Raw genomic sequence first — 18,128 nt, forward strand, 5'->3', positions numbered from 1 at the left:
TATGTTGCCTTTATAGAGCAGGTATAAATCAGGAACTGTTTTTATAGTTTTTAAAGATCCCTGAAATGAAATTACCCCTATTTGATTAAGGAAGAAACAGTATGACCCATATTGCCATTGGGGAAAACTGTTTGCAAGCCTATTTATGTGGGTCATTGCCAGGACAGTCTGGACAAGAGTGTAGGTAGAATCTCAGGTTACCCAGTTAGCAGGGGCGTAGTGAGTGGGGGTCGGGTCCGCCCCAGGTGCCACCTTGGTGGGGGGTGCCGAACACCAGCGCGCCGACAATTCGGCGTAAGACACAAGCACACCTTGGGAAAACTCAGTTTTAAAGCGCTCCGATGGGGGAGGGGGTGTGGGGGGGAACCCCCCCACTTTACTGCATATTGTTCACACTGCCATTCACTGCTGTTGGGGGGTGCAACCCCCTCCATTATAGAAAAAACAGAACTTTCCCGAAAAAAATTGGCAAAAGTTAAGTTTTCTCTATAATGGAGGGTTCCAACCCCCCCAAACCCCCCTCCCCCAACAGCAGCGCGAACACTATGCAGTAAAGTGGGGGGGTTCTCCACTCACACCCCACTTTGGAGCTCTTTAAAACCAAGTTTTCCTGTGGCGCACTGGTGTCTTGCACTGAATTGTCTGCCCTCCATTGTCGGCGCACTGGTGTCTCACGTGCAACTGACTATGAACTGGGGTGCCAGGGGCTGTCCTCCTTTTTGCTCCTCACTTCCCCATGATCACATGCACACGCTCCTTCCCTTCCCTCGTACGTCTAACATTTGCGGTGCGAGCAGTAACCCCAATCTGCTGCTTCTGCCAGCATCGGCTGTTCCTCTGATGTCACTTCCTAAACCTACACCTAGAAAGTGATGTCAGAGGAAGAGCCAACACTGACATATGCAGCAGGTAATGTTAAAGAAGAGAAGGGGAAGGAAGGGGCGGGGAAAGGAATGTATGGGGGACAGAGAAGAGGGCGGGGAGGGATGACACCAGCATGGGCAGTCAGGAAGGGGCGGGGAAAGGAATGTATGGGGGACAGAGAAGAGGGACGCCACCACCACGGGCAACTCTCACCCTCGCTACACCATTGCCAGTTAGCAGTGATATTCAGCTTGCTAACAAGAAAATTACCTGGATAAGGTCAGCAAAAAGGCTTTCCTAACTCTATCTAGTTAATTATCCCAAGTACTTATGCATATGTTACCAATATCCAAATAACTGCCAATGGTCATGTTATACCTGGATATACAGCTCTCAAACAGTGAAGGAGACAAAATACAAGGACGTCTATAGGCGTTCAATCACTTCATTGGATGAATGAAGACTCAACATGGATTGCTTTACCAATGACAAATCCTGATGCAGGTCCAGTGGCCAAAACACAATTCATGTTGAGTCTTCATTCATCCAACAAAGTGCCTTGTGTTTCTTCTCATTCACTATTTGTGAACTGATGCTTGGCTTTGCAGAGGATTCATCTTCTGTTATTTTTCTATAAGCGTTCAATCACTTCATTCAGTCTGAATAAATAAAGAACCTATCTGGATCCGAGTGAGTAATAAACTCAGCTCACGAGTGTTTGTCTCAGCTCGACGGGGCTCCGTTTCGTGAACTTCCTCAGGAGTGGAAACACTTGATTAATCCTCGTACAATAAATAAATAGCTCCCCATTCAGGCAAAAATAACGCCCGATTATTTTTGCCTGAATGGGGAGCTATTTATTTATTGTCAATGCCCCCTCATTGAATCCGGAGTTCTTCTTTACAAAGAAAGCTTTTGTACAAGGATTAATCAAGTGTTTCCACTCTTGAGGAGCTGAGTTTATTACTCGCTCGGATCCAGATAAGTTCTTTATTTATTCAGACTGAATCAAGAGAAGATATTAATTGTGACTTTGGGATTGATCTATGAATTGCATCCAGTAATGCATGAAAGTTCTAATAGGTTGGGATTGTGATTGCACATTAATTTATATAAACTTTTAACTTTTAGAAAAAGAGAAACTTAACATAATCAGACTTTTTAACATGCACTTTTTGCACTTATTTTTCACCACTTTTATATTTTATTTTTAGCACTCTGCATTTTTCTTGCATCAACTGATATCCCATTAAGGTGTGGGCTTTTTGAGTCGCACCTCCCTATATATTTTTCCCTCTTGGGGTTTATCACCTGCACCATTTGTTATAGAAGAGACCAATGATATATGCGGTAAAACTCATTTAGGTTTATTTAAAACCTAGTGCTGGTCACCTATGAGTTTTTGTCCGGGGCCGGGAAAGGCTATCGATACGATGGGCCCATACTGAAGTGTCTCATATTTATTTATTTATTCACACGGTTTTTATCTATTGGTTGTTTTATTCAGCAAATTTGACCAATATATGAGTGCTAGTTAACTCCATTTGAGAGTTCTTTATATGGGGTTCTGCCATTTTTTGGGCATGTACAATATGGGCCTGATTCTGGAAACGGTGCCTGCCATGGTAGATGCCTGAAAAATGGGTACCTAGTATGTGTCAATCACCGGTAGGCGCTGAGTACAGAATTGCGTCTATTTTTTTGTACAGATGCCTTAAATGCAGGCCAGCGTTTTTTAGGCCTTCATTTATGGCATCTGACTCGTGCCTATGGAAGCACCTAGGCATGCCTATGGACACCTAAGGCCACTTCCAGCGTAAGCCATACCTGTGCTGGCCTTAGGCATCCGTAGGCATGCCTAGGCGTCATTCACCGCAATGATTTTTTTAAAAATTATGCATCCATTAAATGGCGGTAGGACACCTACTGACGCCTACAATTGGGACACCGTTTTGAGAATCAGGCCCTTTAAGTCAATAAGAGTTGCCTTTATTTTAACTCAAATATTCTAGATATGCAAAAGAAATATGCCCCATGAGGAACAATTCTATTCTACTATTTTTTATCCCCCCCTCCCTCCCCTTTTATTAAGCCACAGTAGAGATTTCTATCATGGCCTGGAGCACTAAATACTCCAATGCTACTCCGATGCTCATAGAATTCTATGAAAATCAGAGCATTTAGCGCCCCGGACCACGGTAGAAATCTCTACTGTGGCTTAGTAAAAGAGGGCCTTAGAAAGGTCTGAATTAAAAAAAAAAAGCAATAAGAAAAAAACGCACACACACACAAATTAAAATAAAAAACTTCTAAAATCAGAATAATAGAAAGTATTGATAAGTAATATCTTAAAAACAACTAATTATCCATGTATTTCATTCTTCAGTTGCAAAATCTCCATTGCCCTGACTAATAGTTTGCTTTTTTTCTATTTAGTCACTATTTTACCACCTTCCCTGCTTGCACCCTTCCATCTCTTCTACTTCCCTTTACTATAAATTTTTGTTTAGATAGGTCTCAAATATGTTTACCCTATCCTATTTGAAATTGTATTTCTTATATCTCTGTTTTTAAAGTTTGTAAACTGCATTGATCTGCCTGGTTAGCTACAGCGGTATAACAAATACCAGTAAAACAAACATTATAGAGCTTCTCCCCAATTCGTGAATTCTCTGTGGAAGGGTTCCAAAGTAAGTGTGATGTAACTTTGTATGAGCCCAATAAATAATAGTAATAATAAAAAAAGACACTATTGCATTCCATAATTGTCAGTGAAAACAATACTCTAGTTTGGAATACCTGGTTTGTGCCAGCTCCCCTTCTTTGTGCCAAGTGCTACCCTGTGGTGCATGGTTGTTTCTGGGGAATCTGAGTAGAGGGTGAACAGGAAAAACAGGGAATGGGTGCCTTTTTTGACTATAAAGCAACTCAATTGCAGGGTGATTATCAGACATTTGAGAGCAAACAATGTTGGAAAGGTGGAGCATTGAGGGGCCAGTTTACACCTTACATGCAACTGAGGAGTGGTAACATACCGATGAGTTATTCACCCCAAAAAGCTAAATTGGCCAAGTTCATTGGCAGATTTAGGAATTTTTAGCAAATTAACCTCACGCGTATGGCTGGACATTCTGCATGAATAAGATGAATTGGCCCCTTGATGAATAGTGCCTGCATAGCTGAAAAGAAAATTTGCAAAACAATGCACTGGCCTAAATATTAATCTTCAGAAATGCATGGTTTTTTTTAAAGCCAGATGAAAGAGAAGTATGCAGTATTAAATGTAAACCTGAATGAAAACCTGTTCAGGTCCCTATGGCCTTTCTGTGGAAAGCACCCATACAGTTGGTTGCCTCAAGAGAGGCAAACACTGATTGTCACCCTGGTTTCTTTTTAATTCTGCAAACTTCCAGTGGCTGCAATGCTAAGCGACAGATGTACTTCAGTGTTTTTCCCATTTTGGGCCAAATTCTCCAAAACGGCGTCCCAAAGTTAGGTGGTGGGAGGTGTCCTACCACCGTCTAATGAACCGATCGGGACGCATATTTTCAAAAAAAATGCAGGCGCCGGTCTCACACCTATGGAGGTGGATAGGAATGTCTACAGATGCCTAAGGCCGGCATAGGCATGGTTTGCACCGGAAGTGGCCTTAGGCATTTGCAGGCATTCCTATAGGCACAAGACCGGCGCCTTAAATGTAGGCCTTTAAAATGCTGGCCTACATTTAAGGCATCTATGTTTAAAAAAAAAAAATAAAAAAGACGCAGTTCTGGACACGATGCCTGCTGGTGATTGACACGCGGCAGGCACCACTTCCAGAATCAGGCCCTTTGTGTCTGAGAAAAATGCTTAGTACATTGGCCCCAATGACAGCTAATGGTCATAAATGGTATGGCGTGAAATAAGAGTTGACTAATGGGGACAATACCTGCAGGGGTGAAGGTGAAGGACTGAACTGTAAAACAAGAAAGCAAAGAGACTGTGAGAAACAAGACCAGTTACCTGGCGCCATCTTTAGCAACTCACCAACGTACTGGCTGGAAATTTAATGCATATAATAAATCAGCTCTCGGGTCAAGCCAACCAGCAGGGAATGAATTTTCAGAATTACACTGAAGGGTAGAAATGGGGAATCTATCAACCTTAGTGGTAGCTTGATGACAAGTTGATTTCTCAATGAATGTATTGCTTCTTTTAAGTGCAAACAATTTGGGCAAGATAAGCTATGAGGAATCAATGGATATGGAAATGGTAGAGTTGTATCATATTGGTAAAATAATAGGAAAACTGGGTTGTTGAAGATTGTGTATGAGAAATGACCCTGTTGTGGGAACAAACATCAATGCTTATTTTAAGTGGCACATCTTTAAATATATGGTAGAAAACCCTACTTAGCTAATAATAGCATCTGGGTGCCTAGATTTGGCTAACTTGATAGAAAATCAAGGAGGAAAATACAATTTATTTAAATCTGCTAAGATTTTGACTGAATAACTGTTTTGTTTCTTCGCATCGGTATTGCCACTGAGACTTCAGAAAACACTGAAATGGCTTACACATAGGGCAGGGGTCGGCACATGCAGCTCTTCTTGAATGTGGCTGTGGCTCTGCAGGCCCTAACCCTTTCATCTCCCTCCTAACCCCACAATCTACTCCCCCGGGCCTACCTGGTGGTCCATTGGGGGTCTTTGTGGCAGGAACAAGGCTTTCTCACTTCCGCCTCTTCGCGGCTGCCTTCTAAATTAACTATCGTGACCTCTTGCAGCTGCTCATGGCATTTCCTGTAGGAGGAAGGAGCGAAAAGGGCCATGCTCCTGCAACAAAGACTCCCACTGGACCTCCAGTTACCTCAGTAGGCCCAGGGGGAAAGAATCATGGGGTTGGGAGGGAGATTAAAGAGTCAGAGCCTGGAGAGGGGAGAGAACCTTGGCTATGGGCAGGGGAGGGAAGGATGACAGATGCAGAGACCTTTGAGGGTTTGGAGGGGAGAGAAGCTATACCTTGCAGCTCTTCGTAAATCTTGGGTCAAATATGTTGTATAAATTGGCTGTTTGCTGAAAAAAAGTTGCCGACCCCTGACCTAGGGCTTATTTACTAAAATGTGGTAACTCTACAATTAACAGGTGATAACCTGGAAACTCTTGCATTAACTAATTAACTACTGGGGGTGTCCCTATAATTTTTCCCATTCAGTTAACACAAATATTTTTTTGTCTTACTGCAAAGTAATTGAATGGCTGATAATGAGATGACATTAGTTAGCCTCTTTGAGGTCAGATTAACTACTCCATACTCACATGTTAACAGTTAACACAAAGTAACTATCTCAGTCTTAAGTGTAAGGTGCAGTCCCTTATTCATTCCCTTCTCCCTTCTGTGATAGCCAGTAGCGTAGCAAGGGTAAGTGGCGCCCGGGGCTTTGGCACCCCTCCCCCACCCTCTTCTCCACCCCCTCCCTCCGTCGTATGTGTCCCCTGTCCCTTCCCACGTCCCTTTTTAATTTTTCAGGTGAGATCAAAGCACGAACTTGCTGCCAGTGTTGTGTCAGCTATCCCTCTGACATCATTTCCTAGGTGTGGGACCTGGAAGTGATGTTAGAGAGAGGTTACACCGATGCGAGCAGAAAGTTTGTAATGCTGCTCACCCAGGAAAAATTAAAGAGGTACGAGAGAAGAGACGAGTGACAAAGGGGGGCGGGAAGGAGGGGGCGGAAAGGAGGAAGGGTGCCTGCACCCTTCACAAAGACAACCCCTCCCCGGCAACCTCCTTACTAAACCAGTGGTGATAGCTGTTACCAGGTGCTGTCAAGATGCTGAATAAACAGCTTGAGGTAATTTCTGTGTTAAAAATCTAACACAACCCAGTAAATAGGCCTTTGAATGAAGTAAACGATTTCTGAAAACAAAACCCAGTGCCTAGAATGTTTCTTCATTTTCAACTTAAATATTTTCAAATAGTCTCTTATTGTGAGGCGTAGCTGAGCATGAAAGATCACACTTTCTCACCACATATTATGAATTTTAAACCGTGCCAAAAATATCATAATAAGTCTGACCTATGGTGAACATGACACTACTTGATGAGCTGAAAATGCAAACAAAAAGAGCTTGATCTGATGGTAATGTTAGGGAGTGATACCGTGAAATGCCTTCCAAATAGCATAATTAAGATGTTTATTAATGTAAGAACGTACGAATTGCCAAACTGGGACAGACCGAAGGTCCATCAAGTCCAGTATCCTGTTTCCAAAAGTGGCCAACCCAGGTTTGTTATATAAGTAAGAAACAAGTAATCATTAATCTTAATGCGATTTGAAATTCCAAAGTAAGCTTACTCTTCAACAGAGATTACTAGAAGAGTTGATTCAGCTCTCACCTGCGTAATTGCTCAACCCCTTCCTCTTCTTCCTGCGCCAGTAGAGCCAGATGCTGAAGCCCATCAGAATCACCCAGCATGCACCGCCAATGCCTGCTATAAAGGCAGGCTGCTTGACGACATCAGTGATTTGCTCAGTTATGCTGTTGTTATTTTCTGTAATAACTACTTCATTGCGATTCCCTATGAAAGAAATATAAAAGCAACCATGGTGATAACAATGCACATGTAAAGCTGAAACTGATCCACAGTTCACGGAAGCTCCAGCGGTTTTTGAAACTCACACCTTTTAAGTTTACGTCAAAGAATATACTGTATACCACACCATCATCTGGGACAGAATACTTTTATTAGAAGGCAGCAACACTTGCCATTTGAGCAGATGCTAAGCAAATAATACAACAAATGACTAAAATCCTCACTCCCTTTTTTTTTGGCTCATAGACATAAAGGCATAAGACAATTGCGCGTGGACAAACCCGCCCAGACAATTGCATGCAGGATTTCAACAGTATTTTAAAGTGCTGCGAGGGGGTGTGGGGGAGGGGAAAACCCCCCACACACTTTAGTTAGAAATGTTGGCGCTCCCTTTTTCCCTGTTTTTTAGGGAAAAATTACTGTTTCCTCTGTAATGGGGGGAGGGGTGGCTTCCTCCCCCCATCTCCCAACGGAAGCGGCAACGGGAGCACCAACATTTCTAAGTAAAGTGGGGGGTTCCCCCACACACACCTCCCCTCGGAGCGCTTTAAAATAGAAACATAGAAAGATGACGGCAGATAAGGCTACAGCCCATCAAGTCTGCCCATACCATTGACCCCCTATTAAGTCCACTGGCCCCCTTAACTCTACTGACCTGCTCTATTAAGTCTATATCCTAGCGACTCTATTTATTGGTATGACTCCCGCAGTGATCCCACATAGGTATCCCATTTGTTCTTGAAGTCTGGGATACTGCGGGCCTGTTGAAATCCAGTAAACTGACATCTTGTGTGCGATTGTCTGGGCGGGTTTGTCCACGCGTGCTTTTGACTGGACACCCTTTTATTGGAGAGATATATTGCCACATCCATATGTTCAGTAAATGGACATTATAAATTCTGAAGTTCATCAAGTTTCCACAGCAACCAACATTTCTTAGCTTTTTGTTTATTTTTTGTTACATAAGGAGCCCTTTCATTATTTGTTTGTATTTATTTATTTATACCCCATCTTTCCCAAGGCGAGTCACAATAGAGCACATACCCAAACAGAATCACATACAGTATAACAAATCGAACATGAATAAAACATAATAGTGATAATGTAAAGCCTCCTAAAATTACAAAGAAACTACCAGCGCCTTGCATCAAAGACCTAAAAATCAAGTACTATATTTCATCTTACAGAAGGGGTGTTTCTTTAACATTTTCTTAAAACTATTCAAACTTGATTGCTGTTGTAAATATCCCGGAAGCTTATTTTACTCCCGAGGACCCACACACGTGGTCTTAACACATGATCAATGCACACAAACAGGCTACCATAGAAATGTGATAATTTTTTTTTTTGTGCTTTTTGCCTACTAGCATGTGCTAACCTGTACATTACTGGTTTTTAATAAATATTTTTGCAAGGGTGTGTATAATGTGCAATGAGTGGGCATGGAAGTGCTAACCAGTTAGCACATTCTACATAACTATATTAGTCAGTTGAGGTAGGTTTCGGTACATTAGGCCAGGTTTTATTGGTCCTAATTTACTGGCACCTAACTCAGACACCTGGGCCCAGATGCACTAAAACTAGCAATCATCACTAAACCGGTTTTAACAGATTTAGCAACAATTGCATGGTTTTCTGCATTATCGCTGATTCCACGATCTGACCAAGCAAATAAGCTAATTAAAATTAAAAAGCCAAGTAAACTAGTAGAGCGACAGATGCTCTAACACGGCTTCCAGTTGCACTAAAACAAGTGATCGCTTTTAGTGATCCAAAAAAGCGACTGATCAAGACCAGTCGCTTACCTGCCTAACTTTTTTTTTATGGGCATAGATGCTGTGCATGTTACACATGCATAATATCTGCTCCATTAGAAAATAAAAGAAAAAAAGCAACCTCCTACCCACTGATGACAACCGGCACCGCGAAACACCCCTCCATGGCAATGAAAATGGCAGGAGGAATGCCCACTTCCTCCTGCCGTGCCACCCCCTCCCCCTGCGTGAAAGAAAATTGGCAGGAGGGAAGACCACTCCCTCCTGCCAACAGAGGACCCCCTGAACCATCCTCTACCCTCCTCCCCTCCCAACAAAAGGGCAGGAGGGATGCCCACCTCCTCCTGCCACCGGATGCTCCTCTAAACTCCCCTCCCCAGTATCTTTTAATGCTGGAAGGAGGAGGGAAGCATGGTCCCTCCTCCTTCCCTCTTCGGTGCATCATGTGATGCATGGGGAAGGATCTAAGGCCCCGATTGGCTTAGATGCCTAAGGCCCCTCCCAGGCCAGGGGGTTTGGGGTCGCTAGCGGGTGACAACATTGTTGCAGCGCATCTTACAGCTGTTTCATTTTTATTTTTATATTACTTCAAGTACAACATCAACAAGGCCCATAATATAGCTGTTATATATATTGTTTATTTTACAAAAACACATTCACATAGGCAGTGCAACAAGCATGGGTTAGGAACAGACCCACTTGGGAGGAAAACGCCTCAGAAAAACCCTCCCACCACCACAGCAATGGCTTAAGGTGTTGAGGCAGGGAACCTCTTAGGCACAAAAGAACTCCTGCAGGTCTCTCAAAACTTTGTGCGATGCAATGAAACTGTGAGTCAAAAAAGTGATACGAGTAAAATTAACTCTGACTTATCTTAGTGAAGCTCGGCTTTTTCCTCTCATGTGGGTCTGTTCCTAACTCATGCTTAGTGATGTTCCTTTGTTGCATTGCCTTTGTGAATGTGTCTTTGTAAATGAATATTGGTTCTTCACTTTGTCTGAATTTTTTTTACACATATATATCGTTTATAACAGGGGTGCCTAATAGGTCGATCGCGATCGACTGGTAGGTCGCCAAGGCAAAGTGAGTCGATCACGGAGCCCGGGATGGGCTCCGTGATCGACTCACTTTGCCTTGGCGACCTACCAGGCTGATCAGCCTTCCTCTCCCCGACATCAATTCTACCGTTGGAGAGGAAGTTCGGGCCAGCCAATCGCTGCCTGGCTGGGCCGGAACTTCCTCTCCGATGGCAGAATTGATGTCGGAGAGAGGAATGCTAGTCGGCCCGACGCAGGGAAGCAGGGAGAGCTTGGGGCGGCGGTGGCGGCTTGGGGGCCTGTTCCCTGATGGTGGCCGCAGTGGCTTGGTGGAGGGCAAGGAGAAAGAAAGAAAGGGGGCAGGCAGGGAGAAAGAAGGGAAACAGAAAAAAAGAAAGGGAGCATGAAGAGAGAGAAAAAGAAAGGGAGGCAGGGAGAAAGAAAGGGCAGGGAGAGAGGAAGAAAAAGTTGGGGGACGGAATGAGGTTTGGAGGAGAGGAAACATACAGGCTGAAAGAAGGGAAGAAAGATTGAAGAAGAAAGTGCAACCAGAGACTCATGAAATCACCAGACAACAAAGGTAGGAAAAATGATTTTATTTTCAATTTAGTGATCAAAATGTGTCTGAACTTACATCTGCTGTCTATATTTTACACTATGGCCCCCCATTTACTAAACCACAATAGCGTTTTTTAGCGCAGGGAGCCTATGAGCGTCGAGAGCAGCACTGGGCATTCAGCGCAGCTCCCTGCACTAAAAACTGCTATTGTGATTTAGTAAAAAGGGAGGGGGTATATTTGTCTATTTTTGTATGGTTGTTACTGAGGTGACAGTGCATAGAGTCATCTGCTTTGACCTCTTTGAAAAAACCCTGGAATAGGAATGATAATTAACATTTTCTCAGCGTAGTGTGCTTTGTGTTTTTTTTTTAAATTTTATTGTTGGTAGATCATTTTGACTTAGTCATTTTAAAAGTAGCTCGCAAGCCCAAAAAGTGTGGGCACCCCTGGTTTATAACATACTAGGCATAGAAATTTATACCTAGATTAACTAGCCTGTATATCAAGGGTGTCAAAGTCCCTCCTCGAGGGCTGCAAGCCAGTCAGGTTTGCAGAATTTCCCCAATGAATATGCATGAGATCTATTAGCATACAATGAAAGCAGTGCATGCAAATAGATCTCATGCATATTCATTTGGGGAATCCTGAAAACCCGACTGAATTGCGACCCTCAAGGAGGGACTTTGACACCCCTGATGTATATGAATTGTGTATTTGACTAACTGACCCTGGACATGCCTGCTTGTGAAGTATGCATCATTGTGTCAATGCATGTACCTTTCTGCTAGTTGTAAATTTATAACAGGAGATCTACCGTATTTTCGCGGATATAACGCGCACCATTGTAAAACGCGCACAGGGGTATAGCGCGCAGAAATCACGATGATATGTACAAAAACTTTTCTATACCGCGCTCAGGCATATAACGCGCATGCTGCCCGACTCTCCTCTGGCCACCCCGACTCTCCTTTCGCTCTCCCCGACTCTCCTCTGGCCACCCCGATTCTCCTTTCGCCCTCCCCGACTCTCATCTGGTTGCCCCGACTCACCCTGACTTTCGGTGCACTGCCCCGACTCTCCTCTGGTTGCCCCGACTCACCCTGACTTTCGGTGCACTGCCCCGACTCTCCTCTGGTTGCCCCGACTCACCGTTCACCCGCCCTGACTTTCGGTGCACTGCCCCGCCTCTCCGTGCCTGTCCCCCTTGAAGTCCTGTCCCCCCTTGAAGGTCTGCCTGTCCCCCCTTGAAGGTCTGCCTGTCCCCCCTTGAAGTCCTGTCCCCATCCTGAAAGCCTGATGCCCCCCCTCGACGTCCGATTCTTCTCCCCCCTCGGCAGGACCACTCGCACCCCCACCCCGAAGGACCGCCGACTCCCCGACAATATTGGGCCAGGAGGGAGCCCAAATCCTCCTGGCCACGGCGACCCCCTAACCCCACCCCGCACTACATTACGGGCAGGAGGGATCCCAGGCCCTCCTGCCCTCGACGCAAACCCCCTCCCCCCAACGACCGCCCCCCCCCAAGAACCTCCGCCCGTCCCCCAGCCGACCCGCGACCCCCCTGGCCGACCCCCACGACACCCCCACCCGCCTTCCCCGTACTTTGTGTAGTTGGGCCAGAAGGGAGCCCAAACCCTCCTGGCCACGGCGACCCCCTAACCCCACCCCGCACTACATTACGGGCAGGAGGGATCCCAGGCCCTCCTGCCCTCGACGCAAACCCCCCTCCCTCCAACGACCGCCCCCCCCAAGAACCTCCGACCGACCCGCGACCCCCCTGGCCGACCCCCCCACCCCCCTTCCCCGTACCTTTGGAAGTTGGCCGGACAGACGGGAGCCAAACCCGCCTGTCCGGCAGGCAGCCAACGAAGGAATGAGGCCGGATTGGCCCATCCGTCCTAAAGCTCCGCCTACTGGTGGGGCCTAAGGCGCGTGGGCCAATCAGAATAGGCCCTGGAGCCTTAGGTCCCACCTGGGGGCGCGGCCTGAGGCACATGGGCCAAACCCGACCATGTGTCTCAGGCCGCGCCCCCAGGTGGGACCTAAGGGTCCAGGGCCTATTCTGATTGGCCCACGCGCCTTAGGCCCCACCAGTAGGCGGAGCTTTAGGACGGATGGGCCAATCCGGCCTCATTCCTTCGTTGGCTGCCTGCCGGACAGGCGGGTTTGGCTCCCGTCTGTCCGGCCAACTTCCAAAGGTACGGGGAAGGGGGGTGGGGGGGTCGGCCAGGGGGGTCGCGGGTCGGTCGGAGGTTCTTGGGGGGGGGGGCGGTCGTTGGAGGGAGGGGGGTTTGCGTCGAGGGCAGGAGGGCCTGGGATCCCTCCTGCCCGTAATGTAGTGCGGGGTGGGGTTAGGGGGTCGCCGTGGCCAGGAGGGTTTGGGCTCCCTTCTGGCCCAACTACACAAAGTACGGGGAAGGCGGGTGGGGGTGTCGTGGGGGTCGGCCAGGGGGGTCGCGGGTCGGCTGGGGGACGGGCGGAGGTTCTTGGGGGGGGGGCGGTCGTTGGGGGGAGGGGGTTTGCGTCGAGGGCAGGAGGGCCTGGGATCCCTCCTGCCCGTAATGTAGTGCGGGGTGGGGTTAGGGGGTCGCCGTGGCCAGGAGGGTTTGGGCTCCCTCCTGGCCCGATATTGTTGGGGAGTCGGCGGTCCTTCGGGGTGAGGGTGCGAGTGGTCCTGCCGGGGGGGGGATGTATCGGACGTCGGGGAGTCGGCCGGGCAAGAGGGCTTGGGCTCCCTCTTGCTCCGATCGTGGATGCGGGTGCGGGTGGGAGCGCGTGCGAGCGGTCGTTCGGGGTGGGGGTGCGAGCGGTCCTGCTGGGGGGGTGAATCGGGCGTCGGGCGGGGTGGGAACTATGTTTAAAAACTTTTGTATACCGCGCTCAGGCATATAACGCGCGAGGGGTATGCGCGGTACGTAAAATCACGTATAACGCGCGCGTTATATCCGCGAAAATACGGTACTTATGTAATCAGCCATATATGGGGCTAATTCTCAAAAGGTTGCCTATGTTAGGTGCTGCGGTGATGTGGGCTGAGTCTGAATTCTATAACTGAAGTTATAAGCACAACTGCTGTTATAGCATAATCCCACATTTACGTGTCTAACTTTAGGTGCAGACACTCACACTAGTTCCATGGCTGGCGTACATAGTCATGCCTAACTATAAGCAGTCAGGGATATAATGGCTAGTATTTGTAATTAAAGGCTCATTACTCAATTTGCATATGCATCATGAATATGCTTCCAAATTTGGGCATGCAAATCTAGGCACCATCATTCAGGATCCATGGATTCCAGCACCCTGAGGTTGTGGTTCAAACCCTGTGCTGCTCCCTGTGACCCTGGGCAAGTCACTTAATTCTCCACTGCTTCAGGTACATTAGATAGATTGTGAGCCCACTGGGATAGATAGGGAAAATGCTTGAAATACCTGTATGTAAACTGCTTTGAGTGTGGTTGTATAACTACTCTATGCCTTAGTCCTCTCCTGCATGGACTACTGCAACGCCCTATTGAATGGTCTCATGGCGAAGAACAAACGACATCTTCAGTGTGAATGCGACAATCAGACTTCTAAAAAACATCCGTGCCAGCGATCCTGCCTCACCAGGCTCTATCGTTGGCTCACTGGCTACCCGTAGACAAACGTTGTGTCTTCAAGGACCTGTTGCTAGCGTTCAAAACCTTATACGACATGGCGCCGGGCTGCATGATGACTAAGCTTCCTCCGTACGTGTCAAATAGGTCCCTCTGCTCCCAGGATGAAATACACCTCAAAACGCCCCCTGGTCGTGCCCTTCAACTGCAAACCGCCAAATGATGTTCCTACTCCCGCTTCATACCAAGCCACTGGAATCAACTGCCCCCACAGATCGGATCCCTTAAAGGACTCAACATTAGAAAAGCAATAAACTCCCCTATCTAAGGCAAATAGTTAACAAATAAATATTAATGTATATCTTGCACTGTAACTATGTTAAATTTATTCTGTAAACTGCATATTATGTATATTGGTATTAGAACCCTTGTATGTGTCAAGTAGGATAAAACTTGTATTGAAGAACCCACTGGAACTATGGCAAATTATAACCTGATACTATGTATATTGGTATTAGATTCCGAATATGTGTCAAATTATGATTAATGGACCTGTATATTATATATGTTTAACCTGTTCTGAGCTCTTTGGGGGAAACAGGATATAAAACAGAACAAATAAAAAAAATGGCTGTATACAAGTCCCAATCCCTTATGTGTATAGCATCAAATTTAGATACTTCTTGCATCTTATACGTAGAAGTCCTGATGTTCAGTGTGTCTATGTATAGTTATCTCTACAGTTACATTTGCATATTCAGTAACACATGCCACATATACAGTGCTGCAGGGAATAATTTCGTGTTGCAAATTATTCCTCAGGCATTCAATTCAAAATTGACCCTATAAATTATCTATCTATTTCACACACACGCATATGTACAAACGCACACCTTGTCGTTCAAGGCATCATTGAATTAGCCTCTCTTCGAGTGCAGGTGTTATTGTAACAATGCTGTCAGTTCGACTAATTAAAGCACAAAATGAGAAATGTGTGTGGCCAGTAACGCTCCATTGTTTTTACAGACAAAAAATATAATGAAATATAATGTCTTCCTCCCTTTGGAGAAAAATGAAGAACACAACTAATTTGTTGGCCCCAAAAATTAATTAGACCCATCAGATTCGATTGCACCTATTAGTGTGAAAGTTTGCAGCTGTTCCTCATATTAGCACGTCAGCCACAAAATGTAGTCTGAGCAGGTCAACTGATTAAGGAATAATAGCTATATTATCAACAGATACCCTAATCCTACTCTTTACCTTCCTTCTCATTTCCACAGGGCCCTCATGAATATCACTCAATCTGGTTTTAATTCAAACTAGAATAAGTTAAATATTTACTTTTTTTTTTTTTAACTACATGATGGAATGTAGTGTGTGCTGTTTCAGAAGATTTAGCTGCTCTCTCAGATATATCCATATACAGTAATATATCCATTTAGAGCAAAAGTGTAATTTTATTGGCTAGTGTGCATAGTTCCTAAATTATTTTCAAATATGTACAGGCCTTTTTCCCTTAAAGGGTGTCAAACCCTAGTGTACACTTAGGGCTTCTTTTACTAAGGTAAGTTAGGGCCTTAGCGCATGCTAAATTGCCACGTGCGCTAGACCTTAGCCTTGAGCTGGCGTTATTCTAGAAGCGTACCGTGTGGTGTAGCATGCGGTAATTTTGTCCATGCGCTAAAACCGCTAGCGCACCTTAGTAAAAGGAGCTCTTAGTTGGTGAAAAACTGGCTACTGCATTGTGCAGTAGTTTGCCCTGTTTGCAAGTGCCAACTTGCAAATAGCTATTTTTTAAAATATTTTTGGAGGGGGTGTATCATAGGTCTGGGAGCTTTAATAAGCATCAACTGGCTAGCACCAAGTAAAACAAAGGAGCGCTTAACATCTCCTACTTAGGCAGTAAGTGATCCTGTGTTAACTTTATACGGATAACACGTGCTAATGTGAACACTAGCGCACAACCTGAAAAAATTATTAATCAAAAAAGTCCAAAATTGTGCCACACCGAATCTTGGCTTAGTGCGTGGGAAACTGCTAAGACAGGCTAAACCCAGATTCTGATACACAAAAGGGCTCCTTAGTTTGACATATAATTTATGCTTCTTTGGTCCTCGATCCTAGAGTACCCCCTTGCCAGTTAGGTTTTCAAGATATCCACAATGAATATGCATGAAATACATTTGCATATGATGGAGGCAGTGTGTGCAAATCAAGTTTATGCAAATTCAGTGTGGATATCCTGAAAACCTGTCTGGGGGTACTCCAGGACCGAGCTGAGAAACACTGCTCTATGGTGGTGGAAAACTCTACATCAGGGGTGTCCATCCTTTTGGCTTCCCTGGGCCGCACTGGTCGAAAAAAATGTTTCTGGGGCTGCACAAACGTGCAAACGCTGCAGCAAGACAGAGGAGGGAGCCGGCAAGACGGTAAACATCCGGGGGCAGCAGAGGAAAACACTGCATCATCCTCGACCGGGGCCGCACAAAATACTTCACTGGGCAGCAGGTTGAACACCCCTGCTCTACATAGAGAAATGTTAGAGGCGATTTAGTGTGGCGTTCGATTTAGATTGCACCCTGAAGTAGGGACGGAGATCATTTTCAAAATAAAAATGTATTGTAATGCTTGATACATTTTATAAAAAGTACTTTTTCTTCATCTGGAGAAAAATTTGTGTAAAATATTAAAAGGTTAATTTTCAGCAGCACTTACCCGGACACTGCTGAACAGCCGGGAAGATCACAGCAGCATCATCAGGTTAGCACTGAAGCATCCAAAGATGGAGCCGGGGAGGATTCAGAAGGTATCCAGACACATGCTGGACAGTCCTTACGAGTGCCCACGCACTGTTCCCTCTAAGCTGAGCAGGAGTCCTCCACCCACAGTCTCACCAATAGAGGGTGCTGTTTTACTGTCACATTTTTCAATTGTGAGGGACAGGCAAGTTCTGCAGGACTCCAGGGAACATACCTGTCCTTAGCGACTGAAAATATTCCACCCCCTAGTGGTAGCAATGCAGCTGGAGGACAGTTATCTGACCTCTCATTTTTTACGCACATCCAAAAGACAACTAAAGTCTGTCACTTCTATCTCTACCGTCAAAGAAAGCCAGAAGGATACCTCCACGACGAGCAAAGTCAAACACAAAAGTCGTGAAGAAGAGATGTTATCAACCAGGGTGTATTCCATCAAGTAGAAGTCATTTGGACTAATATTGTAGACTCAAAAGGCCGAAACACTGGCCATGTTGAGTCCAGATGAATAAAGACTTCTAGTCGCTTACTTCTAGCTCTACATCGCCAAAATTTTGCCCCTTCCTCTCTGAGCACCTTGTCCACACTCTCGTAACCTCACGCATAGAGTACTGCAATTTACTTCTAACATGTCTCCTGCTGAACTCCCCTTTCCCCGCTGCAAGCGGTACAAAACTCAGATGTACCCCCCTTCCTCCCCGCTGCAAACGGTACAAAACTCAGATGCACGACTTATCTTCTTCCAACCTCACTACACTCACTTTACTCCTCTCCTCAAATCATTTCACTGGCTCCCTATCTGTTTCCATATACAGTTCAAACTCCTATTACTAACCTACAAGTGTGTTCATGCTGCAGCCCCTCAGTATCTCTCCTCTCTTATCTCACTGCGTACGTCTGGTAGCACTCTAGAAATAAATCATAGCAGTAATAGTACACCACCAAACACCCGCATATTCCA

At 45.6% G+C, this 18,128-nt stretch overlaps 1 protein-coding gene across 1 annotated transcript in view; it reads right to left on the reverse strand.

The window, feature by feature from the left end:
• Positions 1 to 18,128, reverse strand: part of ROBO2 (roundabout guidance receptor 2) — an 884,946-nt gene that overhangs the window by 63,569 nt on the left and 803,249 nt on the right. Inside the window, 1 exon segment of the mRNA XM_033941714.1 lies at positions 7,240 to 7,422. Coding sequence (XP_033797605.1) covers positions 7,240 to 7,422 — 183 coding nt within the window.

This window comes from Geotrypetes seraphini, chromosome 4 (genome assembly GCF_902459505.1).
Source record: "Geotrypetes seraphini chromosome 4, aGeoSer1.1, whole genome shotgun sequence".
Lineage (NCBI taxonomy): Eukaryota > Metazoa > Chordata > Amphibia > Gymnophiona > Dermophiidae > Geotrypetes > Geotrypetes seraphini.